General features: G+C 46.2%; 1 protein-coding gene across 2 annotated transcripts in view; it reads right to left on the reverse strand.

Moving 5' to 3' along the window:
• Window positions 1-186: 186 nt before the first annotated feature.
• The window catches only part of si:ch211-186j3.6 (neural-cadherin), a 255,716-nt gene continuing 242,524 nt past the window's right edge, over window positions 187-13,378 (reverse strand). The window contains exons 31-33 of one of the 2 annotated variants that reach the window (XM_014126570.2): window positions 12,466-12,710; window positions 5,305-5,459; window positions 187-3,025 (exon numbers count right to left, since the gene is read on the reverse strand). In XM_014126570.2, the coding sequence (XP_013982045.2) occupies window positions 2,501-3,025; window positions 5,305-5,459; window positions 12,466-12,710 (925 nt within the window). In that variant the 3' untranslated portion in view covers window positions 187-2,500. The other variant, XM_045689053.1, reaches the window with a different exon arrangement.

The following is a 13,378-nucleotide window of genomic DNA, read 5'->3' on the forward strand; positions in this document are numbered from 1 at the left end:
ATTTGGAGCTGATTTCCTGGTGTTTTTACATTTTTTTTATATAAAACAATGACATTTCTGCTCAGAAAACTTGGAGCACAAAAATAAAACCACACGCGGGCCAAATTCGACCTGCGGGCCACCATTTGGGGAACCCTGCCATCAACTCACATCATGCTGTATGCAAACAATCAGGAAAATCACTGATTCAAATAAATGAATCTTTATTGAGAAAAAAGACTGATGCAAATACAAAACACCAAGATATCTATATTCAAAGCCGGTCATGATAATGATAAAAAAAAAAGATAAGTTCACTTTTTCTTAAAGAAGCAGTACGTGATCCATAGTTCTTCCATTTACACATTAAAAAAGCAATGACTATCTTCCTATATACAAATGAGGTAAAAACATAACATTCCACAATATGTTTGTATCCATTAGACAATGTTGAAGCCATTTATGATACAAATTAAAGTAGAATCTTTTCTCTCCAACCCAGAGAGAAATCCTGTGAATCCCAAACACAATCTTCACATTTTAATCATTAGTATTTTTACTATCTCCTCTATAAGCCAGGTTCCTGGCCAACCGTGCTCGGAGGATGAATCAAAACTCCATCCCTTGAGGAGCTTTTGATGTCTATGAAAAAAGCATTGCATTGCGGCAGCGTTCCGTTCCCTCACCTCCCCATCCTATTTTAAACTCACGTTGTGGCTGCCTTCAGAAAATTGGCACGTTTGAAATCCATAATCAGAATGTCGACTTCTCAATCGACTTTTAAAACTCCCATGATCCTTTGGTTTACAGCATGACAGCGCCGCCATCAACTCCCATTAGGATTAGTGCGCTGATGTGTTTTTAACACACTTCTACCCTTTACTGTTGTGCCGTCACGCTCAACATGCAGCGTCTCTGCACTGATTTTTTTTTTAAAAACTAAATCAAAATAATGAGAAGGGTGTGCTGATGCTACCTCGAAATACATGAAATACAACATTGGTGTTAAGTCTATCGCAGAGGAAGGTAACATTACTTCTTATTTATTCCATTTGCTGTGCAACAAACCATTTCCCAAACCCTTTCCTGTCTCCTTCTCTACTCCCCATGGAGCCTCACAGCTCCTCACACAAGCACATTTAACTCAGAGTCCCGGAGGTGCTTTGAATCAGCACAAACTCTCCCTCCTTTCCACTCTTCCTCCCTTCTGCATTCTTTGGCTAATTTCACCTCCACTCTGCACTCCTCTCTCAAAGCAGAGGTGAACAACACAAATGCAGTGAACGCTGGCTTCTGAAGGGTTTTTAGTTTGGGCAGATTGGTCCTGGTTTATATGATAGGGGGGAACTGTTTGTGGGGGCATCATCCTCCAGCTTTGGGGAAGATAAATAGCTGAACCCCACTGGGTGAGATCCTTAGTGTGAATACCCATGTAGCTGGATCATTTCCCTTGGATCGTTCAATCTGCTGGGCTCATACTGTTTACTGTGAACGCCCCCACCACCTCTTTAACACAACTGGTAAACACTCCCTTCCAGACATATATCAGTGAACACAGTCAACTATAGCTGCCTCCACGATCACAACGCCATGGCAACAACAGCGAAGGTCAGAGGGTGTCCACTGTCAATTCTATAGGAGGCTTTGGCGCGACCCTCTCTAAACTTTTTTCACCTTGGACCGATGAATGTGTCATTTGTATTCATAGCATGGCCCTCTGCCGCAATGGTGGTGTTCAGAATGTTTGGTATTCCTGAGAAAGAAGGTTAAAGCTGAGAAACAGAAAAGGCCCTTTCCTCAGCTCCTCTGTCCTTTCTATTCTTCTCTCCAGCTTGATTTCTGAGCTCTCTCCCTCCGGTGAATATTAATGAATGGAGGGGAGAGTGAAGTGAATAGAAAACCAAATCAAGGAAGGAGAAGTTTAGGTATAACACACGAGCACAACTGTTGACTGTTGACTGCACACCCAGCAAAGAGATTTTGGAAAGAGAGCCCACTGGAAGGCCACAGAAAAGATCTTCCTGTATCAAATGTCTAAGCAGTTTTTAAAACACTGATGTAACACAGACATAGAGAACAGAATATGGTATATCAAGGGCCAAGAGGTGTGAGGCAATCCTCGCAATTCATTTCACTGACAAATATAATAACATTTTCACCCGAATCATTGTCAACCGCAAGCCACTACAATAGGTCTGTGTGTCATGCTCGGTAAGTGCCATAATTAATCTGTCCATGTCATTGATTGGCAGCTCCCATTATCCGGTGAACAGTGAGTCTCAGCTATAGGCCTGGTTAGGTTAACATCAGTCCCAGCCTCAGCCTCGCTCTAGGCCCGTTTAGAGAAAAAACCCTGTGGAGAATAAGTCACTCCCAGAGAGGACAAGCTCTCCATCAGTCTCTCTCCTTCCTGAACTTCTCTCTCTCCTCCTATGCTTCCAATTAGTTTACTGTAGCGCTGTAGTTTCCTGCTGTTTGGTGGTCTCTGCAGCACGGTAGCTTGGTCTGTCTCCCTCAGCGTTCAGAGGTCGCTGGCCTCGGTCTTCTCGTAGAGGGCTTTGAGTTTCTCGAAACGTGGGCCCCAATCCTTCAGGGAGTCTTGGCCCCTAGCCGTGTCCTCCTCCAGCCCGGCTGAGCTGAAGGAGCTGAGGGACCCGGCCAGCGAGCCTCCCCCCTCCGTGGAGAACACCTGCAGGGAGTCGAAGGGGGCCGACTCTGGGGCCTGGTCAGCGTCCCGGATGATCTCACACAGGTAGCGGGCCAGGTCCTGGCTGGAGAAGGACAGGCTCTTTCTGGCCAGCAGGAGGGGCCTGCTCTGGCCCTGGGCGGGGGTCCTGGTGGGGGGCACGTCCCTTCGCAGGGTGGTGGTGAAGGAGGAAGGGGCGGTGCTGGCGCTCAACCTGCTAAGAGTGTCCTGGGGCTGGGGATGTTGGTGCTGGGTGTGGGGGTGGTGATGTTGGTGGATGGCCCTGGAGCGGCTGTACTGGACAGACTGGGCCGGACTGGGCTGGAGAGACTTCTGTAGCTCGGCCATATCATATGCATTCTACACACACACACACACACACACACAGAGGGAGAGAGGATGGAATGTCAAAATAGAGAATGGAAAGGAGGAATAAATGGACAGATGGAGCAATGGAGAGTATTTTCGTATTTTATTAGGATCCACATTAGCTGTTGCCAAGGCAGCAGCTTCTCTTCCCGGGATTCAAACAGAAGTGAAACATCACATCATAGAACGGGATGGTGAGTGAGGAGAAAAAAAGAGCAGAGCTTCCTCTGCATATGCTCTACCTGTCTACATTTACACTCTGTCTTCATTCTCTCCCTTAGTGAACAAAATCCAGATTCATTCTCTGCTAGTGGAGAGGTGACAGACCGTATTAGCCGAATACACTAAGTAATCTGAGGGAATGTGAAGGGGGCGAGGGGAGTATTTCACTTCAACAGAGCACGGTGAAATATTGGACGAGGGCTAGAGAACATCCATTTTTATATAACACATAATCACTTCAACATTCATATGATTCAGGCGAGACTGATTCACCCTCGTTACCACGGCAGCGCTTCACTCTGGAGAGATGGAAGCCCGGGCCCTGGAGGAAAAGAGGATGGAGGAATGGTAGAGTGGAGGAGTAAATGACACACGGGTGGGTGTGCTCTGTAATTGATTACCTCAAATAAAATGTTATTTGTCACATGCTCCGAATATAACAGGTGTAGACCTTACCGTGAAATGCTTACTCACAAGCTCTTAACCAACAATGCAGTTCAAGAAATAGAGTTAAGAAAATATTTATTGAATTAACTAAAGTAAAACATTTTTATAAAATCAAAAAGTAACCCAAGAAAATGACATAACAATAACAAGGCCATATACAGGGGGTACCGGTACCAAGTCAATGTTCATGGGTACAGGTTAGTCGAGGTCATTTCTAAAGTGACTATGCATAGATAAACAGTGAGTACCAGCAGTGTAAAAACGGGGGGGTTCAATGTAAATAGTACGGTGGCCATTTGATGAATTGTTCAGCAGTCTTATGGCTTGGGGGTAGAAGCCATTAAGGAGCTTTTTGGTCCTAGACTTCACGCTATATAGGTCCTGAATGTCAGAAAGCTTGGCTCCAGTGATGTACTGGGCTGCATGCCCTACCCTCTGAAGCGCCTTACGGTCAGATGCCGAGCAGTTGCCATACCAAGCGGTGATGCAACCGCTCAGGATGCTCTCGATGGTGCAGCTGTAGAACGTTTTGAAGATCTGTGGACCCATGACAAATCTTTTCAGTCTCCTGAGGAGGAAAAGGTGTTGTTGTGCCCTCTTTACGACTGTCTTGGTGTGTTTGGACCATGATAGTTTGTTGGTGATGTGGACACCAAGGAACATGAAACTCTCGACCCGCTCCACTTCAGCCCCGTCGATGTTAATGGTGGTGTGTTCGGCCCGCCTTTTTCTGTCGTCCACGATCAGCTCCTTTGTCTTGCTCACATTGAGGGAGAGGTTGTTGTCCTGGCACCACACTGCCAGGTCTCTGACCTCCTCCCTGTAGGCTGTCTCATCATTTTTGGGGATCAAGCCTACCACTGTTGTGTCGTCAGCAAACTTAATGATGTGGTTGGAGTTATGCTTGGCCACGCAGTCATGGGTGAAAAGGGAGTACAGGAGGGGACTAAGCACGCACCCCTGAGGGGCCCCAGTGTTGAGGATCTGCGTGGCAGATGTGTTGTTGCCTACCCTTACCACCTGTGGGCGGCCCGTCAGGAAGTCCAGGATCCAGTTGCAGAGGGAGGTGTTTAGTCCCAGGGTCCTTAGCTTAGTGATGAGCTTTGTGGGCAATATGGTGTTGAACGCTGAGCTGGAGGCAATGAACAGCATTCTCACATAGGTGTTCCTTTTGTCCAGGTGGGAAAGGGCAGTGTGGAGAAAAGTGTACAAAGCCTGTGTGCTGCTGCAGCTCTCACATCTAAAGATCCAACAGAGGACCTCTTAAAGGATTTCAGCATCACTAAGCATCTGATAATCACGTTATGTGTCATCGTGTGTAAGGAGTTAATGAATATACAAACACTCCACTAGTTTCTTTTTAGTTGGAGTAGGAGGTGAACCAGAGTGAGAAGGTGTTACAATGCCATGGCGGGGAAGAGGAGTGTGCTTAAGCTAGTGTGGTACCCATAATGCCTAGCCTTAAATCCAACCGGAATTGTTTCACTTCACCGATTCAGTCTGGAACTGCCTTCATTGAAACAGTTTGTGACAAGGGACAACAAGGCACTGTATCACATTGTGTGTAAGTGTGTAGGAGACATAGATGTGTTAGCTCTTACCTGGTCCTCCTCTCCTCCTCCTTCCTCATCGTAGTTGAGCACGTTCTCTCTGATGTCCTCCCAGCCGTCATGGTGAGCTGACACGTGGTAAACGCCCTCCTTTAGGCCCTTGTAGCTGCGCCAGCGGGTGTACAGGAAGATGCCCAGCAGCAGCACTAGGGGGTGCCGGAGAGCACAGGACGAAGAGACAGACGCACGGAGAGAGAGAGAGAGAGGGAGAGAGAGAGAGAGAGAGAGAGGGAGAAAGTGAGAGAGAGAGAGTGAGTGAGTTCCTGGTTCAGTTTGATTAGAAGTGACTGCGTGAACCGTTTCCACTGCGTTGATTTGACATTGCATTATCAGCATGATGGCTGTGCTGAGAGGTCTGACAGGTGGAGTGCTGGCTGACTGCTGGGACAGCTACTCAATAAGGGCTCTCTCTGCAGAGTTGCAAGTGGTGTTCTCAAAATCAATCCTCCCCTATAGACTGCTGTGACCTTTAGAGTATATTATCTACCCATACAGTTCTTCTCCATAAATCTCTCTATACTGTACCCCTCCCTCCCCCTTCCGTCACACCTTATTTGACTCAACCTCTCTGCTTTGATCATTCCTCAGATTTCTTCAAATTCCTTTTCGCTATCTCTCTCTCCCTCTCAATTGCCCTTATTTATTTTGGTTCTATCTGTTGATTGTTGTGTGCTCACCTATCATTAGTTTGATAAGGTGTCACTTAGCAAGGGGACCAGGGCGACAGGCTGAAACAGATCGAATTGAAATCTCCCAATTATCAGGGCAATCTCTGAGTGAACTCTCCCTCTTCAGAAGTTTGGTACTTGTGTACCCAGCCAGAAACAAGCTGCAAAAAAAAAAATCTATATCAATTTACGAACACAATGTTCACCCTCCTCGCACACGTGTCACAAGCAAATCAAGTCGCTTTTTAGAGGGCTTTGTGGCGCTGGGTCTATTGCACAGGAATAGGCAATCCCATGTCTGTCTGTTACTCTATTACTCCTGTGAAATGTTGCAATTGTCTTCAGACAAGAAGACATGTTCATCTACGTGAGGGTGAGGTTTTAAAAAAGTCTCAGAGATTGACACGTTTCTTGTTCTTAGGTGTGGGAATAGGCTGTATATCAAGTTGTGTGATATCTCAAGACCACTGTCTCTAGCTCTGAAACACTGTGTTTGTGTATGCGGGTCTGTCATCACTTGGATTGAGAGTGTTGTGTGACTAAGAGAAAGGTTTCTCTGAAGTTAGTTCAGGTCAGCTCTCATAGAGACTTCCCTATTTGGGTTGTGTGTCTTCAAAGGCCTTCTCCGATTTAGAGATGTGTGTCTGTTCTCTCCAGGAGAGGAACTGTTGCTCTGATTACCAAGCAGAGGAGGTCTGAGTGGCTGGCTAGCTGCAGTCTGCCTCCACGCCTTTTTCCCTCTCTCCTCCTCTCCTCTCTTCTCATCCTCTCTCCTCCTCTCGTATCAGAACCCTACCAAAGTCTGCACTATCGATTGCATCACCCAACTAACGACCTCACACAAGCTTCTCCGTAACCCTAAGATAGACAACATGCATCCCAATGTCTAACACGCACCACCATCTAATACCAGGTTATGGAATATCACTAAATATGATTTATTCTGTCTGTACCACACTCATTAAAAAAAATCATACAGACACTGTAACTGGCATGTGCATCATGCTGAGTCCTGTGATGCATTCATAAATAAAAAATTAAAAAAGTAATCTCACTGAGGAATGTTTGTTTTTCTGCACCACTTGGGGACTTTTTGAGTGGGAAAAAAAGTTGCAATTTACTATTCAGGAAATACCTAATTATAAGACAAGTGTATAATTCCACCAGGAGCAAGGCATAGTGTTTTGCATACCGGATGGCAAAATACTGAAACAGTTACATTTCTGATTTCAGCACTAATGCCTATTGTGTAATGATAGCTAGATTCTGTATACAGTAATGCATGAGGACAGTATATACTGTAGACTTTTCTTAGCTCAGACCCATATGAACGTGGATAAAGGAAGAAAAGCCTGTTTTCCTTTCTCCTCTGTTACACCATAGTGAGAGCATCCCCGTAGCGAGAGCATGGCGCGATGAGAATCTCAAAATAAATCAATCCTAGCCAATAATGAGCAGGCTCAAGGCCATCAAACTATAATGCTGTTTGCTGCAGCGAGCCTAGCAAAGCCTGCTCTCGCGCCGTCCATTCCTCATTCTATTACTAAGTGTCTGTCTTTCCATTTCTCTCTTCCTTTCTCTCACTCTCTCCCTTGTACCCCTAATCCCTTTCGCTGTCTTTCGGTGTCTTGTGTACCTCTCCCTCCCTGCCGTCCCTCCTTTCTCTGTCATTCTCTCTCATTGTATTTCTGTCCTCTCTCATTGACTCTCTCTCTCTCTCTGTCATTCTCTTTCACTGTATTTCTGTCCTCTCTCATTGACTCTCTCTCTGTCATTCTCTCTCACTGTATTTCTGTCCTCTCTCATTGACTCTTTCTCTGCTCCACTTTTTGCTCATCTCATACCTCTATTGGCTCCAGGTTATCACTCACTGGCTAAATGGTTTGCCATATAACCCTCATTCCATCCCTAGCAAAGAGCCAGCTGAGACTCCAAACCCACCTTGAAGACTCTTAATAAAGGTTTTCAAACGTTTCTTTTCCCCCCCAAAGGATAACCCTTTTGGGTTCCAGATAGAACCCTTTTTGGTTCCAAGTACAACCCTTTTGAGCTCCATGTAGAACACTTGGTGGAACGGGTTCTACATGGAACCCAAATGGGTTCTTCAAAGGGTTCTCCTGTGGGGACAGCCAAATACCCTTCAAGGTTCTGGATAGTCACTGTAAGACGGCACACTGTGAATAGCAACAGGTCCAGAGACACCTTCAAAAGGCTCCAGCCAACATTGCCGTCTAACAGCTGTGGCATTTGTGCCTGTCACCGTGGAAACTAATCCGGATACAGGCAGGACGACAAAGAGGAGACATAAAAGAGGGATATCTTATAGAGTTGTATTCCTCTCTCTGACTGAGACTACTTTTTCAACCCCACCTCACAACAGACTCAGACTTTAGGATGAAAAGCTAAACTAATCTGGAACTGTGTGCAGGACAGAAGGGATTAGGCCGAGCCTACACGCCCGCCCGCCCGCCCACACACACACACACACACACACACACACACACACACACACACACACACACACACACACACACACACACACACACACACACACACACACACACACACACACACACACACACACACACACACACGTCAGACTGAACATTCTGACTTCCCAGTGTGTGTGTGTGTGTGTGTGTGTGTGTGTGTGTGTGTGTGTGTGTGTGTGTGTGTGCGTGCATGTGTGTGTGTATGCGTGCATGCGTGTGTGTGCGTGCGTGTGCGTGTGTATTTGGCGGACGTCAGTGATCCAGAATTATCAGTCAACACCTTGAAACAGTGGAGAACCAAGCTGTTCCATTCCTTTCACCATGAATGTTCAGTGTGTAGCCTCACCTGCCAAATTTACAGTCTCTTAGAACCTGTTGTTACACACACAGCTGGTAGCCAACACTCAGTACCAGTGTAGTTAGCAATCTAAACATTCTCTCTGTAGCCATATAGCTTAATGATGGATAATGGAGATTGTATCTTGCTAGAGATCAATACATTTTACATTTAGTCAATAACAGGTTTACTGTGAATTATTGGACTAACGATGTAGGATATGCAAACCTCAATCAGCCAGCAGTTCAGTAACAAAGTAGGAAGAAGACACAACATAAATATTACTGATTAAAGACAAAGAAACCTTAAGAACAAAGGTTGAATCAGAACAATGGAAATGAGAGAGAAAGAAGAGGACAGGAGTATGGAATTCAAATTATGAAGACAAAGGGGTTTTGAGAATAGTGTTTAAATATGATTCAAATATCTTATGGCACAGGGCTTTACATAGTGATAAAAGGATGCTTGTAATTCACAAGTCAATTCAAAAGTACATGGAATAGCATCCCTCTACTCTGACATTCGTCCGCTGAGTAAAATACACTCTCACAAAAAATGTTTAGAAAAGGGATTCAGGTAGCAGTTGGTGATGTGACTTGCTATATGATTTCATTTAATAAAATGTATCGAGAAGTGCATCAATCTCTACTTCAGATAAGACCCGTGTGCGTTGTATTGTGTGGATTGCCCTGCCCATTGCCTTTCTAGTGTCGTGATTTGAGCTGCAATTTGGTTTAATAACCATGAATAGGATGATGTGTGTGAGGCTTCTCCGTATCTCCCTCTCTGTCAGACCCAGCGGTAGGTTCATTCAGAGTTCTGACTCACTGTGTTTTTATAAGGAGCCCTGGCCGCGAGGAGAGGAGGCTGTAAGACACTGCTCGTCAATTCACTTCCACATCGGTAACCCTGAGAGTTTTCACGGACAACCATCCCCCAAACACAGCCTGGCATCACATGGCCCAAGCAATCCAGCTCCATGGGTAGCTAGATTCTTCTCACGGACGGAGAGGATAGGCTGGCAACCACAGCCTGGTACCCAATCAGGTACCACTACTATTAAACAGGGATTTATTCTGTACATTCCACCATGTAGCTCGTTCTTTCCGTAAATTCCTACTTCTGTACATTGTGGACTCTGTGCCTTTTGCATTGGTCTCTTGTCATTGAGGTCACTGGACAACCTTGAAACATCTGCAGACTAACAGACCATACTCATGCAGTAGATGACGTCGTTCTACTGTAATCGTTGATACGCGCCCATAACGAGCCCTCTGGCACAGTGGTGTAAAGCCAGAGCATAAGCTCCTGTAGTCATAGGTTAGAGCCCGCTGGATGGCTAAGGGACATACTGAGACATACAAACAAACATAGCCAGAGGAGAGGCTGCAAGTCTGCAAAAAACGAGGCATTAATGCCTATTCGCATTAGGGGAATAGCACAAATATCAGGAGGTATCTGGAGAGATGTCCTCTCTGCCCCTCAAGATAAGGCACCTTGGTAGCACACAACCCGGTGCACTACAGCTGATATTATCTCTGTGGGTCTATGGGCCTAAACAGATCATTTAGGGCTACACACTCATCTTTATTTATAGATTGATCATTGATCTAACAAGCAAGGACCCTTTAACTGAGCCTGTAGCACCACCCTCCTACAAAGGAACACCTACCGCAGTCAAAAGGCACAGCTTATTCCCAACAAAAATCACTTTGCTTTTAGTCTACGGCAGCAAAACTGAACACTGGGTAATTTTCACGGATGCAATTTGTCCCTCTCCAATACAGTTCTGGCAAGCTTTACTGAGATCTATTTTTTTGGACGAGGAGAGCAGGCCTCCTGCTATTTCCTTACAGCTGTAGCTAGCTGAGAACGTGTGAGAGTGGGGATGTTCCTTCTGCATCCAGCGGAGGAGGGAGGTGGGTGAGAGGAGGAATTGGAGTGGGTGAGGAGGTGGAGGCGTATTGCGTTCGCATCATACCATAAACCTATTAACCGTTAAAAAAAGGAAGCTTCAAAACGAGATGCTTTTTGTTCGGCTTAATGTCAAGAGAGCCAGAGCCCTTTACTCTCCCAGTTATTCAACTGCTTGGATTCACTCCAAACAAACTGGATTGAATGCAACTGGGAAGAAAACCTCTCTCTCGATACTTAAGTTGCTGTGAGTGGAATGCTTGGCTGATTGAAATTCTATCCAAAGCCGTAGTGCATTGATCTCAATTTCTTTGGGCTTCGGTAAACAGCACATTGTGCGCCTACAAATCAAGTAATTAACACGTAAAAAGCAACAGTGGCTGTGGATGATCAAGGTCATGTTGCCTTTAAAATTAAGCAAAGGTACGAGAGGGGAAATTATCATTTGAGTTTAGCAATAGTTTTTGGTCTGCCTTGAGCGACGGCTAGAAGTTGAACGCCCGATGAGGATAGAGGACAGGACAGCCAGACACGTTCAGCGCATGTCTGCTATGGTGTGTGGTCATCCACGCCCCCTCCCAAAATGGCTGCTGTGCCATTTCCTCACCTTGCATTACTTGACATAGATCCAGAAAAACTAGATGTGTAAATCTAGTAAGTCCAGAACTGGCATAGTCCTTGGCTGACACTAGATTGACCAAAAGGCACGTATCAATGTGGACTACTGAGTACTGGTCAAAGGTCAAAGGGACTCATTATCACTGCCTGTTATAACTAGAGTATAAGCTGGACCTTGCTACCATAGGATGGTCCATACGCTCCCCAAACACTGTCACTGTTTGACTCAGGCATTTCTACTAAACCTGTCAATGGACTTACAGTACAGTGCTCTACCTCAGCTGACAGAACGATAGGGGAGACGGACATGACAAGAGGTTGAATGGGAAGAGGAGAAGAGTCAAGAGGGAGGATTTGATGTCCAGTGTTACCATGGAGATGACACAGACAGGCAGACAGACAGAGAGAGAGACAGATGGACGGGTGGCTGGCAGACAGACAGACAGACAGACAGACAGACAGACAGACAGACAGACAGACAGACAGACAGACAGACAGACAGACAGACAGACAGACAGACAGACAGACAGACAGACAGGTGGCAGGTGGTCGATCACCACAGCCAGAGCAGGCAGTAGTTGGTATAACTACCTATCAGAGACAGAGCAGGCAGTAGTTGGTATAACTACCTATCAGAGACAGAGCAGGCAGTAGTTGGTATAGCTACCTATCAGAGACAGAGCAGGCAGTAGTTGGTATAACTACCTATCAGAGACAGAGCAGGCAGTAGTTGGTATAACTACCTATCAGAGACAGAGCAGGCAGTAGTTGGTATAACTACCTATCAGAGACAGAGCAGGCAGTAGTTGGTATAGCTACCTATCAGAGACAGAGCAGGCAGTAGTTGGTATAGCTACCTATCAGAGACAGAGCAGGCAGTAGTTGGTATAACTACCTATCAGAGACAGAGCAGGCAGTAGTTGGTATAACTACCTATCAGAGACAGAGCAGGCAGTAGTTGGTATAGCTACCTATCAGAGACAGAGCAGGCAGTAGTTGGTATAGCTACCTATCAGAGACAGAGCAGGCAGTAGTTGGTATAACTACCTATCAGAGACAGAGCAGGCAGTAGTTGGTATAGCTACCTATCAGAGACAGAGCAGGCAGTAGTTGGTATAGCTACCTATCAGAGCCATGAAGCAGATGCAAATGGCGAACAGGGAGCTGAAGCTCAGGCCCACGTCGTCTCGGTAGATGGCCAGCGCCACTTCGCAGTGGCGCCCCCGGTAGCCCTCGGGGCAGTGGCACGTGAACTTGGAGGGCGACTGTGCCACGCAGGTGCCCCGGTGGCACGGCCGCCTGGCACACAGGGTGTAGACGCAGAACCTCCCCGTACCGTTCAGCTTCACCATGTGGCCAGGGGGACACCTAAAAAAAAGATGCAGGGAGGAGCAAGAGGAGACATTAGAACATTTGGTTAAAAGAGAGGGATAAAACAGGGGTTAGATCTCTGATTTCCTGATTCTATTTTGGTCCTCCACCGTATTCAGAGGATAGCGGATAACACAGTGTATTGATCCAAATAAATGCATCTCAATGAAATAGCTACTCATGATTTAGACTATTTTCCATTTTCCACCCAAAGGTTACGGTGTGGTAGCTCTGCGATTCAGACACGCACAGACACAGAGACACACATCGGCATACACACGTATGATGTGAAACCAGTAGGACTCACACAGAGCATTAAACCAGGCTGATGAGCAGCAGTGAGGATGAGCAGCCTGCAGGCTGTTGAAAAACATTATGTCCCTGTGACTTTCTACAGCCTCTTAAATCACCACCATTACCAGGATCAGAGAGAAGAGCTAGACCAGGGGGCCTGGGTTGAATAGCTGCCCACACACTGCCTGGCAACATTTGACTAAGGCATGTCTACAGCCAGCCCTGCAGGACTGAGGTGTATCAAAGGGCCTGGTTTGACTGATGGGGGATGACGGGAAGTTTGTCTAAGATTGAAGGCTGCGAGAGGATGAGGCACTGGCATCTGACGCTGTAGTCCTTGAAGGAGACAGAGAGGGCCTCAGTGTGTTTGT

The sequence above is a fragment of the Salmo salar genome, chromosome ssa11 (assembly GCF_905237065.1).
Source record: "Salmo salar chromosome ssa11, Ssal_v3.1, whole genome shotgun sequence".
Taxonomy (NCBI): Eukaryota; Metazoa; Chordata; class Actinopteri; order Salmoniformes; family Salmonidae; genus Salmo; species Salmo salar.